Source organism: Rattus norvegicus, chromosome 20 (genome assembly GCF_036323735.1).
Source record: "Rattus norvegicus strain BN/NHsdMcwi chromosome 20, GRCr8, whole genome shotgun sequence".
Classification (NCBI taxonomy): domain Eukaryota; kingdom Metazoa; phylum Chordata; class Mammalia; order Rodentia; family Muridae; genus Rattus; species Rattus norvegicus.
In genome coordinates, this window is record NC_086038.1 from 8555064 (window position 1) to 8568466 (window position 13403).

General features: G+C 44.0%; 1 protein-coding gene across 8 annotated transcripts in view; it reads right to left on the minus strand.

Annotated features, from left to right (window-relative positions):
* The window catches only part of Btbd9 (BTB domain containing 9), a 357625-nt gene that overhangs the window by 267251 nt on the left and 76971 nt on the right, over positions 1-13403 (minus strand). The window contains exon 6 of one of the 8 annotated variants that reach the window (XM_063279039.1): positions 1-12936. This exon is cut by the window's left edge and continues 15640 nt beyond it. The exons of the other annotated variants lie outside the window; for them this stretch is intronic. Within the exon in view, the coding sequence (XP_063135109.1) occupies positions 12828-12936 (109 nt within the window). The 3' untranslated portion in view covers positions 1-12827. The remainder of the gene's footprint in view (positions 12937-13403) is intronic. 8 annotated transcript variants of the gene reach the window in all.

Sequence of the window (13403 nt, forward strand, 5' to 3'; positions counted from 1 at the left end):
CAGGAGAGATCCCACAATTCCTCAGCGAGCACTCTCAGTGGCTGAGCCATCCTTCCAGGCCCCAGCTCCCTGTCTGTGCTCCCTCTGCGCTCACTGGCCTTCTATCTCCCCGCCTTCCTCCCAAGCATGGCAGGCTTCCCATCTGTGACACCAATGTGACAGAATCTGGAATCTAGAATCAGGGAGACAGGTCCTGTGGAAAGCCCAAGGGTGATGACCTAATTGTGCTAACTGATGTGGGGAGCCTTACTGTGGGCAGGGGAGCCTGGGCTGCATCAGGAGAGGAGGAGGCAAGAGCTAGCATGTCATGCCCATCATCTGCTCCCGGAGACCTGAGGACAGAAGGTGTCACTGTGTTCAAGCACCTGTCTCAGACTTCCCTGCCCTGACAAACGGTACTTAGACGGAGTTAAAATAAATCCTTTCCTCAGGCTGCTCTTGTCAGGGTTATTTTATCACAGCAAGAGGAAAAGAAACTAAGACAAGATCCAAATGGCTGACTCTTCCCTGTCATGCAGGTGTCAGCTTAACTAGAAACCTCCATAAAGGGCTTCCCTAACCAGACTCTAATGCAGGCCTCTCCTGACTATCACCCTCACTTTCTAGCGCCTTGGCTAATGCTTTTCATTGCTCTTCGGCTCCTCTTTCCTGCTTACCTGTGGCATGTCACCCTCTACAGAGGAAACTCTATGACAACAGACACCACTTAGTTGTGTATTGCTAGTGATTGAGTTCTCAGAGTAAATGGTAAATATGAGTCAAATAAGCAAAGTGATAACCTAACACCGCTTACAGTGGGTTCCTGTAGCTCTGTCAACCCGGAGCACTCACGCCAGCTCTCGCATTTCCTACAAGTTCAATTATTTCTTAGAGGCTAGCCAGCTCGTTTGCAGACTGAAGTGTAGAATGACAATTCATTATTCATTCAACAGCTCCGAGATTGCCCTTGGTCAAGGTGCTAGGCTCAAATAGCCCCCCAATTTTTTTGAAGTAGTTCAACTCTAATAAGACAGGATAAATAATAAAGCACGTTATATAATAGATCAGCTTGTAAAAACTAAAAGATATATATGTATGTATGTATGTATGTATGTATGTATGTATGTATGTATGTATTATGACTGCTTGTGTGGTTGGCTTTACTATACATATCAACAAGGAGGTCATGACAAGGCACACTGAGAAGGGACTGGGAAAGTGAAGCAGACAGCAAACGACAGACAGAGCTGGAAAGGCCAGGTGGTCGGAACAGCAGCCAGTGTGGCTGAAGTAAGGGGGTTGGGGGGAGACAAGAGTTGTAGGTGATAAAGCCCGAGAGACAAGGGGGTCAGATCCTTCAGGGCCTCATAGTCAAGGAATCTGGCTTCTACCTCCAACGAAACAGAGCACAGCAGGATGTTTTTAAGCAGCCCCTGACTTGTGTTTTAAAAGAAACACCTTCCAGCTTAGATGGTGGTGGCAGTGGTTGCAAAATCCTTGAAAATACTTAAAGCCACTGAATTGCACAGCACTAAAGGTTAAATGTTATAGTGTATGAATTATATTTTGACAACAACAAACTAAATTTATTTAGAACAGAGAGAGAGAGAGAGAGATGATTCCAGAAGTCAAAAGAGACAACAGAGGTGTGAGATTAGAAGCAGGAAGACAGGTATGAGACCACTACAGTAATCTGAGGGAGAGTGGCCTGGACCAGAGAAGCAGCAGTGGGCATTGACAAGGTGTTCCAACACGGTGGAGGTGGGGCCAACAAAATTTGCTATGGGTTAGATGTGGTACACAAGGAAAAGAGAGTGTAGACAACATGGAACCAGAGGCTTGATGTTCCCTCCCACTAGGCTTCCTTCCTCCCGCCACAACATCAACAGGGCTGAAGTAGAGAAGAAAGCTGCCTACCGAGAGCCACCTGAGGACAAGCAACGTACTGTGGCCATGAGAGCAGACAGCGGACAACTGGCTCCGGACAGCCCTGCTCACTTCCATAACAGCAACCTGGGAGCAGCAAGCATCCCAAACTTCTACCCAAAATTCCCTTGGGTCTGGAGAACTCACTTCTAACTCCACACGTGGAGGCTTTTTGCTTTAGCCATTTAACTGCTCCAAGTGTGTAATTCATGTTCACTCATCGCTACCACTCTCCATTCTAAAACTTCTGTGGCATTCCCAGCAGGACATCTCTACCCATAAATAACAAATCCTAACGCCCCCGCTCCAGCCTCTGACTGACCTCTACCAGACTTTCAACCTCCAGGAATTTGTCAACAAAACTGTAAGATACCCATTCTCTCCTGTGTTACTTACTCCACGGAGTTTTCAAAGTTCATCTGCAGAGCGAGGGTCAGGGTTCCGTTTCTAAGGTACAGTGACGCCCACTGTATACAGAACCCGTGGTTCGTTTGTGTGCACATCTGTTGATACACAGCTCCTCCTTTGGCTATGTGCACACTAACACACAGAAGCATCTGTCTGCGTCTCTGCTTTCAGCCCGTTCTGGAATACTCCGAGCAGTGGGACTGCTGGAACATGCTATGTCCACTGGCACCTTGGAGACGTGCAGAACTGCTGTAGCAGCAACTGTAGCCATGTTCTCCTCCTGCTGGCAGTACACCAGGGTTTGTCTTCACCCTGCCAACGCTTGCTTGGCGCTTCCTGGTTTTCTGGTTTTTTTCCTTTGCATGCTTTGGTCACAGCCATCCTATTGGCTGTCAAGAGTTTTTCATTGAGGTTTCTGTTAGCATTTTTCTAATGCCTGATGGAGTTGGTCCTCCCCCATGTATTACTGGTTATTTATAGGCCTCTTTCTAGAGAGGTATCTACTCAAGTCATCTGCCAACTACCTCTGAAGAATCCCACCTAGTGAGTATCCTCATATATGTCCCCTGCTGTGTGAAACAACACCCAAAGTCTGGAACATGAGCTACTGCAGATCTGCCCTCACTTTGGACTTCCCATCCACACTGCACACTTCAGTTTCTCTCAGTCTGGGACACGCAAAGTCCCTTTTCTCCTTATGGTCTCTATACAGGTTCCTCCTCCTCCTCCTCCTCATCCCCCTCCTCCTCCTCTTCTTCCCCCTCTTCCCCCTCTTCCTCCTCTTCCTCCTCCTCCTCCTGTACCTCTCCTCCTCTCCCCACCTCACTTCCTCCTATCTTCTTTAGTCTTGATGTAGATTTCATAAAAAAGGTTGTTTGGAGAGATCCTCCCAGCCCTCTCAACAAATCCCAAACTTCTCTTATACACACTTATCACATACATGCTAAGTCAGAGACTTCCCTTATACACACTTATTAACATGCTAAGTCAGAGACTTCCCTTAAACACACATATCACATGCTAAGTCAGAGACTTCCCTTATACACACTTATCACATGCTAAGCCAGAGACTTCCCTTATACACACTTATCAACATGCTAAGTCAGAGACTTCCCTTATACACACTTATCAACATGCTAAGTCAGAGACTTCCCTTAAACACACTTACCACATGCTAAGTCAGAGACTTCCCTTAAACACACTTATCAACATGCTAAGTCAGAGATTTCCCTTATACACACTTATCACATGCTAAGTCAGAGACTTCCCTTATACACACTTATCACATGCTAAGTCAGAGACTTCCCTTAAACACACATATCACATGCTAAGTCAGAGACTTCCCTTATACACACTTATCAACATGCTAAGTCAGAGACTTCCCTTATACACACTTATCAACATGCTAAGTCAGAGACTTCCCTTATACACACTTATCACATGCTAAGTCAGAGACTTCCCTTATACACACTTATCAACATGCTAAGTCAGAGACTTCCCTTATACACACTTATCAACATGCTAAGTCAGAGACTTCCCTTAAACACACTTACCACATGCTAAGTCAGAGACTTCCCTTAAACACACTTATCAACATGCTAAGTCAGAGATTTCCCTTATACACACTTATCACATGCTAAGTCAGAGACTTCCCTTATACACACTTATCACATGCTAAGTCAGAGACTTCCCTTAAACACACATATCACATGCTAAGTCAGAGACTTCCCTTAAACACACATATCACATGCTAAGTCAGAGACTTCCCTTAAACACACTTATCACATGCTAAGTCAGAGACTTCCCTTAAACACACTTATCACATGCTAAGTCAGAGACTTCCCTTATACACACTTATCACATGCTAAGTCAGAGACTTCCCTTAAACACACATATCACATGCTAAGTCAGAGACTTCCCTTAAACACACATATCACATGCTAAGTCAGAGACTTCCCTTATACACACTTATCAACATGCTAAGTCAGAGACTTCCCTTAAACACACTTATCACATGCTAAGTCAGAGACTTCCCTTAAACACACATATCACATGCTAAGTCAGAGACTTCCCTTAAACACACTTATCACATGCTAAGTCAGAGACTTCCCTTATACACACTTATCACATGCTAAGTCAGAGACTTCCCTTAAACACACTTACCACATGCTAAGTCAGAGACTTCCCTTAAACACACTTATCAACATGCTAAGTCAGAGACTTCCCTTAAACACACTTATCACATGCTAAGTCAGAGACTTCCCTTATACACACTTATCACATGCTAAGCCAGAGACTTCCCTTATACACACTTATCAACATGCTAAGTCAGAGACTTCCCTTAAACACACTTATCACATGCTAAGTCAGAGACTTCCCTTAAACACACTTATCACATGCTAAGTCAGAGATTTCCCTTAAACACACTTATCACATGCTAAGTCAGAGACTTCCCTTAAACACACTTATCACATGCTAAGTCAGAGACTTCCCTTAAACACACTTATCACATGCTAAGTCAGAGACTTCCCTTAAACACACTTATCACATGCTAAGCCAGAGATTTCCCTTATACACACTTATCAACATGCTAAGTCAGAGATTTCCCTTAAACACACTTATCAACATGCTAAGTCAGAGACTTCCCTTAAACACACTTATCAACATGCTAAGTCAGAGACTTCCCTTAAACACACTTATCACATGCTAAGTCAGAGACTTCCCTTAAACACACTTACCACATGCTAAGTCAGAGATTTCCCTTATACACACTTATCACATACTAAGTCAGAGACTTCCCTTAAACACACTTATCACATGCTAAGTCAGAGACTTCCCTTAAACACACTTATCACATGCTAAGTCAGAGACTTCCCTTAAACACACTTATCACATGCTAAGCCAGAGACTTCCCTTATACACACTTATCAACATGCTAAGTCAGAGACTTCCCTTAAACACACTTATCACATACTAAGTCAGAGACTTCCCTTAAACACACTTATCACATGCTAAGCCAGAGATTTCCCTTATACACACTTATCAACATGCTAAGTCAGAGACTTCCCTTAAACACACTTATCAACATGCTAAGTCAGAGACTTCCCTTATACACACTTATCAACATGCTAAGTCAGAGACTTCCCTTATACACACTTATCACATGCTAAGTCAGAGACTTCTCTTATACACACTTATCACATGCTAAGTCAGAGACTTCCCTTATACACACTTATCAACATGCTAAGTCAGAGACTTCCCTTAAACACACTTACCACATGCTAAGTCAGAGATTTCCCTTATACACACTTATCACATGCTAAGTCAGAGATTTCCCTTATACACACTTATCACATGCTAAGCCAGAGACTTCTCTCTCTTCAGCTGTTTGCTTAAGATCTAATCTGCCTCCTTAACAATGAAAACTCCTTAATAGAATTGGTTTTGCTGTCATATATTACCTACAGTATTTCAGGTTTTAAAGAAATCTGTTTTGGGGTTGGGGATTTAGCTCAGTGGTAGAGCGCTTGCCTAGGAAGCGCAAGGCCCTGGGTTCGGTCCCCAGCTCCGAAAAAAAGAACCAAAAAAAAAAAAAAAAAGAAATCTGTTTTAAGTTAATATATGAATCAAGCAGTATTTTCAATTTTTTAGCCATTTTTACTATTTCAAATTTTGCAATATAAAACACTAAGAGATTTTGCTTAATTTCACAAGTGTTGGCTTCCTTGTATGTATGTGCACAAATTGCACCTGGTGAACATGGAGGCCAAAAGCAACAGTGGATTCCCTAAAACTAGACCACATGACCGCTGGGAACTGAACCTGGATCCTGAGCAAGCGCTGTCCATGCTCTAACCACTGAACCATTTCGACAGCCTACCCCTTTCCTTTTGGCATTCATTTAGTTATCCCTGATTCAAAAATGTTTCTCTGCAGCCAACTGTAAGTATACTATCCTCTAGAAACACATCGAAAACATTTGCGTTTTATTTTCAGTAAAGAATGATAGAATTATTTCAATTTCACTCACTTTCACTCTCCAAAATGGTATAGATTTTCCAGGCTGAAACGATTCATTTCCCTCATTTACACACTTCCCTATGAAGGCAGCATGAAGGGGGCCATAGGAATCATCTCTCTTCAAAGATGATTACGTATGCTTTGTAATTTACTGGAAATTGGAATGATCAGTAATCATTTCTTCCTGTTCTCTTGTCAGGTTAGAGCCCTTTTTAAAAAAAAAAAAAAAAAAAAAAAAAGCTTTCTCTTCGAGTTTTACCCCTCACATTTTAAAAAGTCATTTTTCCTCTTTTAAAATGGAAATGTGCCTACAAAGTTCACATTTTTAAAATAGTGCATTTCTAGATGTCAGCTTAAAAAAAGAATAGAGCAATTTCACAGCAGAATTTCTCTTTTGCCCAGTTCGGGCATTCATCTCTCCCTAGAGGTACGTAAATAAGAAGTGAGTTCCGTACACCGAAGGCAAACACCAGAGCAACACATTTACCTGAAAGCTAGCATTCAATCACTGCTAAGGGTCATTGCCAACACGGTTAGGCCAAGAGCACAATCTGCCTTTAAATTGCTGTAACTTGATAGAAGGGCTACAAGTTTGACACGGGATTCCTCTAAAGAGAACAGGGCAAAAGATGAGCAATAAATTCCTCAGGACGTGCACACAGCCGGGCAGATATCACAGACGGACGAGGGAAATCAATAACCGCCAAAGACAACAGAACCTAGGCAAAGGGACCAAGAAATCAGAAGGGTTCAAATCCTCAAAAGGGTTGCCACTGAACTGGGGTTCTTTTTCTCCCAAACGCTAGTCTTGTGATTTAAAAGTGAGGGCTATCTTCTTTTTTTTTTTTTTAAAGATTTATTTATTTTATGTATATGATTACACTGTAGCTGTCTTCAGACACACCAGAAAAGAGCATCAGATACCATTACAGATGGTTGTGAGCCACCATGTGGTTGCTGGGAATTGAACTCTGGACCTCTGGAAGAGCAGTCAGTGCTCTTAACCACTGAGCCATCTCTCCAGCCCCGAGGGCTATCTTCTTAACCTGAGTTCATGATATGCTGGAAAAAACAAGCTGCGATGGGACTCCTTTAATGCCCGGTTCCATAAATGTGCCTGGCACTACAGAGGTGGCCATAAAGCATGTCTAGGCATTCTAAAGAGCTATCAAAGCTGGGGAGAAAAAGCAGGTGCTGGGAGAGTTGTCGCAAGTCCCAGATGCCAACTCTAATGCCTTTACAAAGCTGTCCCCAAGTAGCTCTTGGGTGCAATGGATAACGGACAGGAGTGGCCAGTTCTGGGCTGGCACAGAGGCGCTCTCACCAAGTATCAGCTCTGTCTGCTCCGGTGTGACACTCCCAAGTGTCAGGAAAGGTCACACCTGCACACGGACACCCCGGAGCCTGCTCTGGAGAGCAGCATCTTAAGTCCCTGACATTAGCTCAGGATTCCACCTGAAGAGGAGGAACACGGTGAGAAGTCAGTGGGTGGAGCAGTCAGCAGAGGAAGTGGTGAAGACAGCTCCCTGGAGAAGGGAAATCGCTCTGTGGAGAGCACGGTCTCTGCAGAGCTAAGTTATGGGAATGTCCGTGTGCTCCCCACCCCACCCGAACCCGTTACAGCCCGTGCTCCTGTAAGAGTGATCTCAGGGCACATTTAGTAACCTCCAGTCACTTCCTCTCCTCCTGCTCTGTCCCTGGTGGCCTCTACTGTAAGAGCACACCTTTCCTGTCGGGGAGCACCTGACACTGTCACTATCCCACCCTGGAACCTCGCCACACTAGCTTAGTTACTAATCTCTTCAAGTCTTCACCTTTAAATGTCATATTTAGGAAGACGCCACGCCTACTAGAAACTGCCAACTCCACCCCCTTGAATATCCTACACCCTCTGCCATGTGCACTTCTTTTTGTTTGTTTGTTTACTGCCTGCCTTTCCCTACTAGAACATAATTTCTATGAAGACTTTTGTGCTGTCTGTATTTGGCTGAACCTTTGCTCCTAGGAAACTCAGCTCACGCAGACAGACCAGTCAGAAGAGTCCTCTTCGGAAGGCAATGCAGTATCAGTGGGTGAAGTTCTCTCTGGACAAAGAGCTCATCCTGCTTAAAGACACAGACTCAGGGCTGGAGAGATGGCTCAGTGGTTAAGAGCACTGGCTGCTCTTCCAGATGTCCTGAGTTCAATTCCCAGCAACCACATGGTGGCTCACAGCCATCTGTCATGCCCTCTTCTGGTGTGTCTGAGGACAGCGACGGTGTACTCATATACATACATATAAGTAAATAAAATCCTTTAAAAAAAAAAGACACAGACTCATGAAGTCACATAGTGCGATCTTGGACTCTCTAGACAGTCTGCTTTGGATGGAGCTTAAGGCGTCCGCAGACAATGAACCCAGCAGTGAAGCATGGATCTGACACTTACAGAGCCATCAGTATGTGCCAAGGCTTGCTGTAAATCTCCTGCAGGGTCACCATTGCCTTCTCCATTCCCAAGGTGTGCAAACTGAGGGCAGAGCAGTGAGTTCACATGGACTGTGCCCTCCTCACGCTGCTATGTCGTTGGATGCTAGGAATCTAGTATTTCATGGAACAGATAAAGAAGGGCCACGAGCAAGTTTTCCTGTGGGAGGTAATATAAGCTTGCATTTTGTGAAAACCCAAAGGCGGAAATCAGTAAGGTCCAAGCTGGATATACAGAAAGCAAGATTAAGACAAGCAGAAGAAGGGAGGGCAGATTGGGAGGCAGGGGGACCAAAAGGCAGATATTATTAGCTGCCTTTTATTATTCTCTCCCCATGTATTTACATAAAAAGCATTTAAAATATCAAAAGCTGAATCAAATCAAATCAAAGTAACAACTGCACTATGAACTAGGTCAGTCTATGGACCACACAAAGCAGGGATCTGCTAAGTCAGGAGCGAGCATTTGGCTTATGATGAAGATGCAGTAAAGGCCTTTAGCTCTGCTTATACGCAGGTCATTTTCCAACTTTCTCATCCTCAGGCCAACCAAACTGGAGCCCACAGCAGTGTCCACACTGGAACCCACAGCAGTGTCTACACCAGAGCCCACAGCAGTATCCACACCAGAGGCCAAAGCAGTGTCCAGCAAACTTGGGCTCAGATGCAAAGAGAAGGCACACAGCATGGTGGGATGAATGGCGGGGCTGCATGAAATGCTCTGGTGGAACCCACTACAGAGTATTACAGAAGCATTCAAGTACTCCAGATGGAGGATGAGCTAAAAGAACCTCTTGGTGGAATAAGAACCTTCAAGTAGACAAGAACAAGCTGGGGTCGGGGGAGTCTGGATAAGAAATGCAGGAGTTCTACAGCTGCATGATTGTTTAACGGTCATCAACGCGACTCTGACATTAGCTGTTGTTATGTGTTAGGAAAAGCCACCAGACACTAGGAATGAATCGGGCAGAAGAAAAGCAAGATCACACCATGGCAGGAGATGCTGACAGCAGAAGCTGGCCCTGGACAGTGGCAGAAGCGCCATCCTTTGTAGATGCTGACTTGGTTTGAAGGAGGCAGCTTGGTCACTGAAACAACTTTGACCAGCATTCCTTGACTCCTAGAGCCTTTAGTCTACCATTTGAGAATTAAAACAAAAAATCTAGCAGGTCTTACATAAGCTTCCACCAAGTCAGCAGGGTAGATACATAGCCTCTTCAAAAGGCTAAGGCTGAAATTTTGGTTTCTTTCAAATATTCCAGATAATATAAAATATGTGGTCTGCTATAAACACTATCAGAAATAATCAGAAAAAAACAGCAGGACTTCACACTAGTGATATAGTTTAGCAATATATTTTAGAACACCTAAGAAAATGTGTAGTAACAAAGAAATGTAATAGACTCTGAATGAATGAATTTACCAACAAACTTAGGGTAAACAAAGACTTGAAACCCTTGTATGAGAAAATCATCCTAATGTCAGAAACTACGTCCTTTAGGACTGAGCTGGGCAGCAATGAAGGACCACCCACCGTCATCAAGCAGCAGGCTAGCCCACTCGGAAAGAAGTATAAAGAAGAGATGTTTGCACAGGGCTTAGGATGGCCTGGACAGCAGGACAACTGAAGCAGCTGTAACTATGACGGTTTAAAGGCACAACAACAACGACTATGGCACACTTGAGCCTGACATTTACTACATGTGTGTAACTCCTTCACATGTGACACAAGTGGGTTTTTGAGCAACGCTGCCTTCTAAGGTTGTTTGTGTTCTTTACTATGCTGAAATCTTCTGAGTCTGGGCATAAAAATGTCAATGGACTCCAAATTCCATATGTGTTACATCCCTAATCCATAGGAGGTGAGTATCAGAGAGCAAGGTCTTAGCAGATTTTGAATGAAGCAAGGGAGGAAGGAAGATATGGGAGGGAGGGAGGGAGGGAGGGAGGGAGGGAGGGAGGGAGGGAGGGAGGGAAGATAATGAATTCTGTCAAGGTAAAAGTCCCCTTGATCTGGGGTAAAATTTTGAGAACAACATGGAGATTTTGTGCGAGTTTAGAACTGAAGATAGCAGGACTCCTCATCCTAGAAGAGAGAATCTAGTAATTCCAGGGGCAGCACTGGAACCAGTGAGACCAGGCACTGAGACAGAAATAGCATTGGGAAAATGCCTCTGCCGCTCCTCCTTCAGCCCTCGCCCGCCGCCCAGCCCACCCGCCGCACTCTCCTCCTTGGTCACATAATTCCTCTTTATCTCCATCCCGTTTCACCTTCATTGAGAGCAAGGTCAAAGCTTTCCAAGAAATGATCTCAGAACTCTCTTTTTCCTTTCATAGCATTAACTAAATGCAGTTCCAACTTGAGAGTAGCGTTCTACAGTTTTACAATGGAACATAAAACACCAGAGTTACAGATAACTCCAATTCAACACTTTCTAAAATTTTACAACGTATGTGACATACCTGAGTTCTTGCTTCATTCCATACATTTTCAAGTTTTTTAAATATATAGCCTAAAAACTATACCTTTAAGGTGGCTGGATGCAAGTTAAAGGGGGAAAATAACAACATATTGATTTTTCTATGATATAGAAAAGAAAAACAAGAAACAGATTGTTTATTTTTAATGAAAATACATTTCTAAACACACAGACTATATAGTGTTTATGGTCAGAATTTCAGAATAGAATCCGTAGAGCAATGTAAATTGAAACCTTTGCTTAGCTGCTAGACAGTGGTGGTGACGCACGCTCACCCAGAATCCCAGCATTTGAGAGGCAGAGGCAGGCAGCTTTCTGAGCTCTGGGACAGCCTGATCTAAGAGTGAGTTCCAGAGCAGCAACAGAGAAACAGCCTCAAAAACAAACAAACAAACAAACAAGCAAACAAAAAGCCACTACAGCTAGCTCGATAGGCAAGCCGAGTCCCTGACGTGCCACGAAACGGAGGTGTCAGTCCCACTCCCACTCAAGAGCAGCACACAGCTGCGGGCCCACTACACAGGTCTGGGGACAGCCCCAGGAATCCTGCTAGTGTCTTCGTGTTGGCTCAAGGGAGTGATCCAAACTACAGAATGACTAAGTCAACCTTTCTCAGGGGGATGAACTTTTTCAATAACAGAAAAATTAACGGGAATGCCAGCAACTTTAAATTATGCACTTAACTACCGTGTTGCCACTTAAATTGCACAGATAAATATTCTGCCCTGAGTTGGAGGGAAGCATGAATGTAAATGTGAACCATAATGAATGAGAGCCATTTAGAGCATGGCTGGGAGGTACACACTTGCTTCTCACATCTTTTTAAAAATCTGATTTTGTTACAACTTGCTTATTATTGGAAGCTACCGGATAATCAACAACATTACAGTTTCCACCAATGTATGTTCTTTTATACATATTTCAAAAGTCCCAAAACAACAAATTACCTGACAACAACATAACCTTCGGGTGTTTCCAAGATTCTAAGACTTGGGGAAAAAAATCTAAAAAGAACCATCATCCACGGGCTTCCAGAGCCTGGGCTGGATTGAAAGCAGCAAGCAGCCTCGACATGGAGACTGAGCCTGCAGAACTCCCAGTGGGCAATGGAGGCTAGGAGAGCTGCAGACACACGCTTCTCTCTTCAAATGGAGTCGACGCTCCAAACCGTACTCATCTTGGAGTTCGGGGAGCATCTCGGCTCTGGGCAAAGAAACAACGGCTTCCGAAACAATGCTGCTGTATTCCCACCCGAAACTAGAACCCGATTCGTGAAATGCCTTTCCATTTAACTCGTGGCCGTCAGCGAGTTCTTCCACCAAGATGAAAGCTCAAGGCAAGCGTTAGCCACTCTTCAGGAAGACTCTACTGTCTTCCCGCTCTTTCTCTGGCTCAGTGGCTACCAGACAACTGTACTGAGGACGAGTCACCACCTTCCAAACTGGCGGCCCAGTGACTGCTGCTGCTGTTCCTTAGCAGCAAACTGGAGAAAGTGGACAGAGAGACACATAAGGCAAGCATGGCCAATTAGCGGGCAGTTCTTATTAGTTTAGAAAGACAATTCTGAAGGTGAACACTCTTCCAATGGGGTCAAATTCAATTGTGAATGTGAAGAAGGATTCGGTAAGTTCGAAACAGATTCATGTATATTTTCTCTTCTGTTAACAAAAGACAAGAGCATCAGCTGCATGTAACCAAAATGGTAGCATAAGAGGTTGGTACATTCCCTGCTACAGTCTTCCGGCACTTCCTCCGGCACTTCCTCCGGCACACCTACATAAGGAGTGTTCTCTCAAAACTGCCTGGACATCATCAACATTCTCTTAACTTTTTTTTTTTTTTTTTTTTGGTTCTTTTTTTGGAGCTGGGGACTGAACCCAGGGCCTTGCGCTTCCTAGGTAAGCGCTCTACCACTGAGCTAAATCCCCAGCCCCTCTCAACTTTTATTAAGGTCTATGTACCATCATCTTGGTCGATTTTTCCTGTATTCAGCTGTTTGTTGGTCTAGCATTGCCGGAATTTGTTTTGTCAATGGCTCTGCATGTGAGCCCCATAGTTCTGTAACTACAATTTTCTTGCTTTCATAGAATCCTTATTTCCTGAAGTTTATAAAAACCTGCCATTT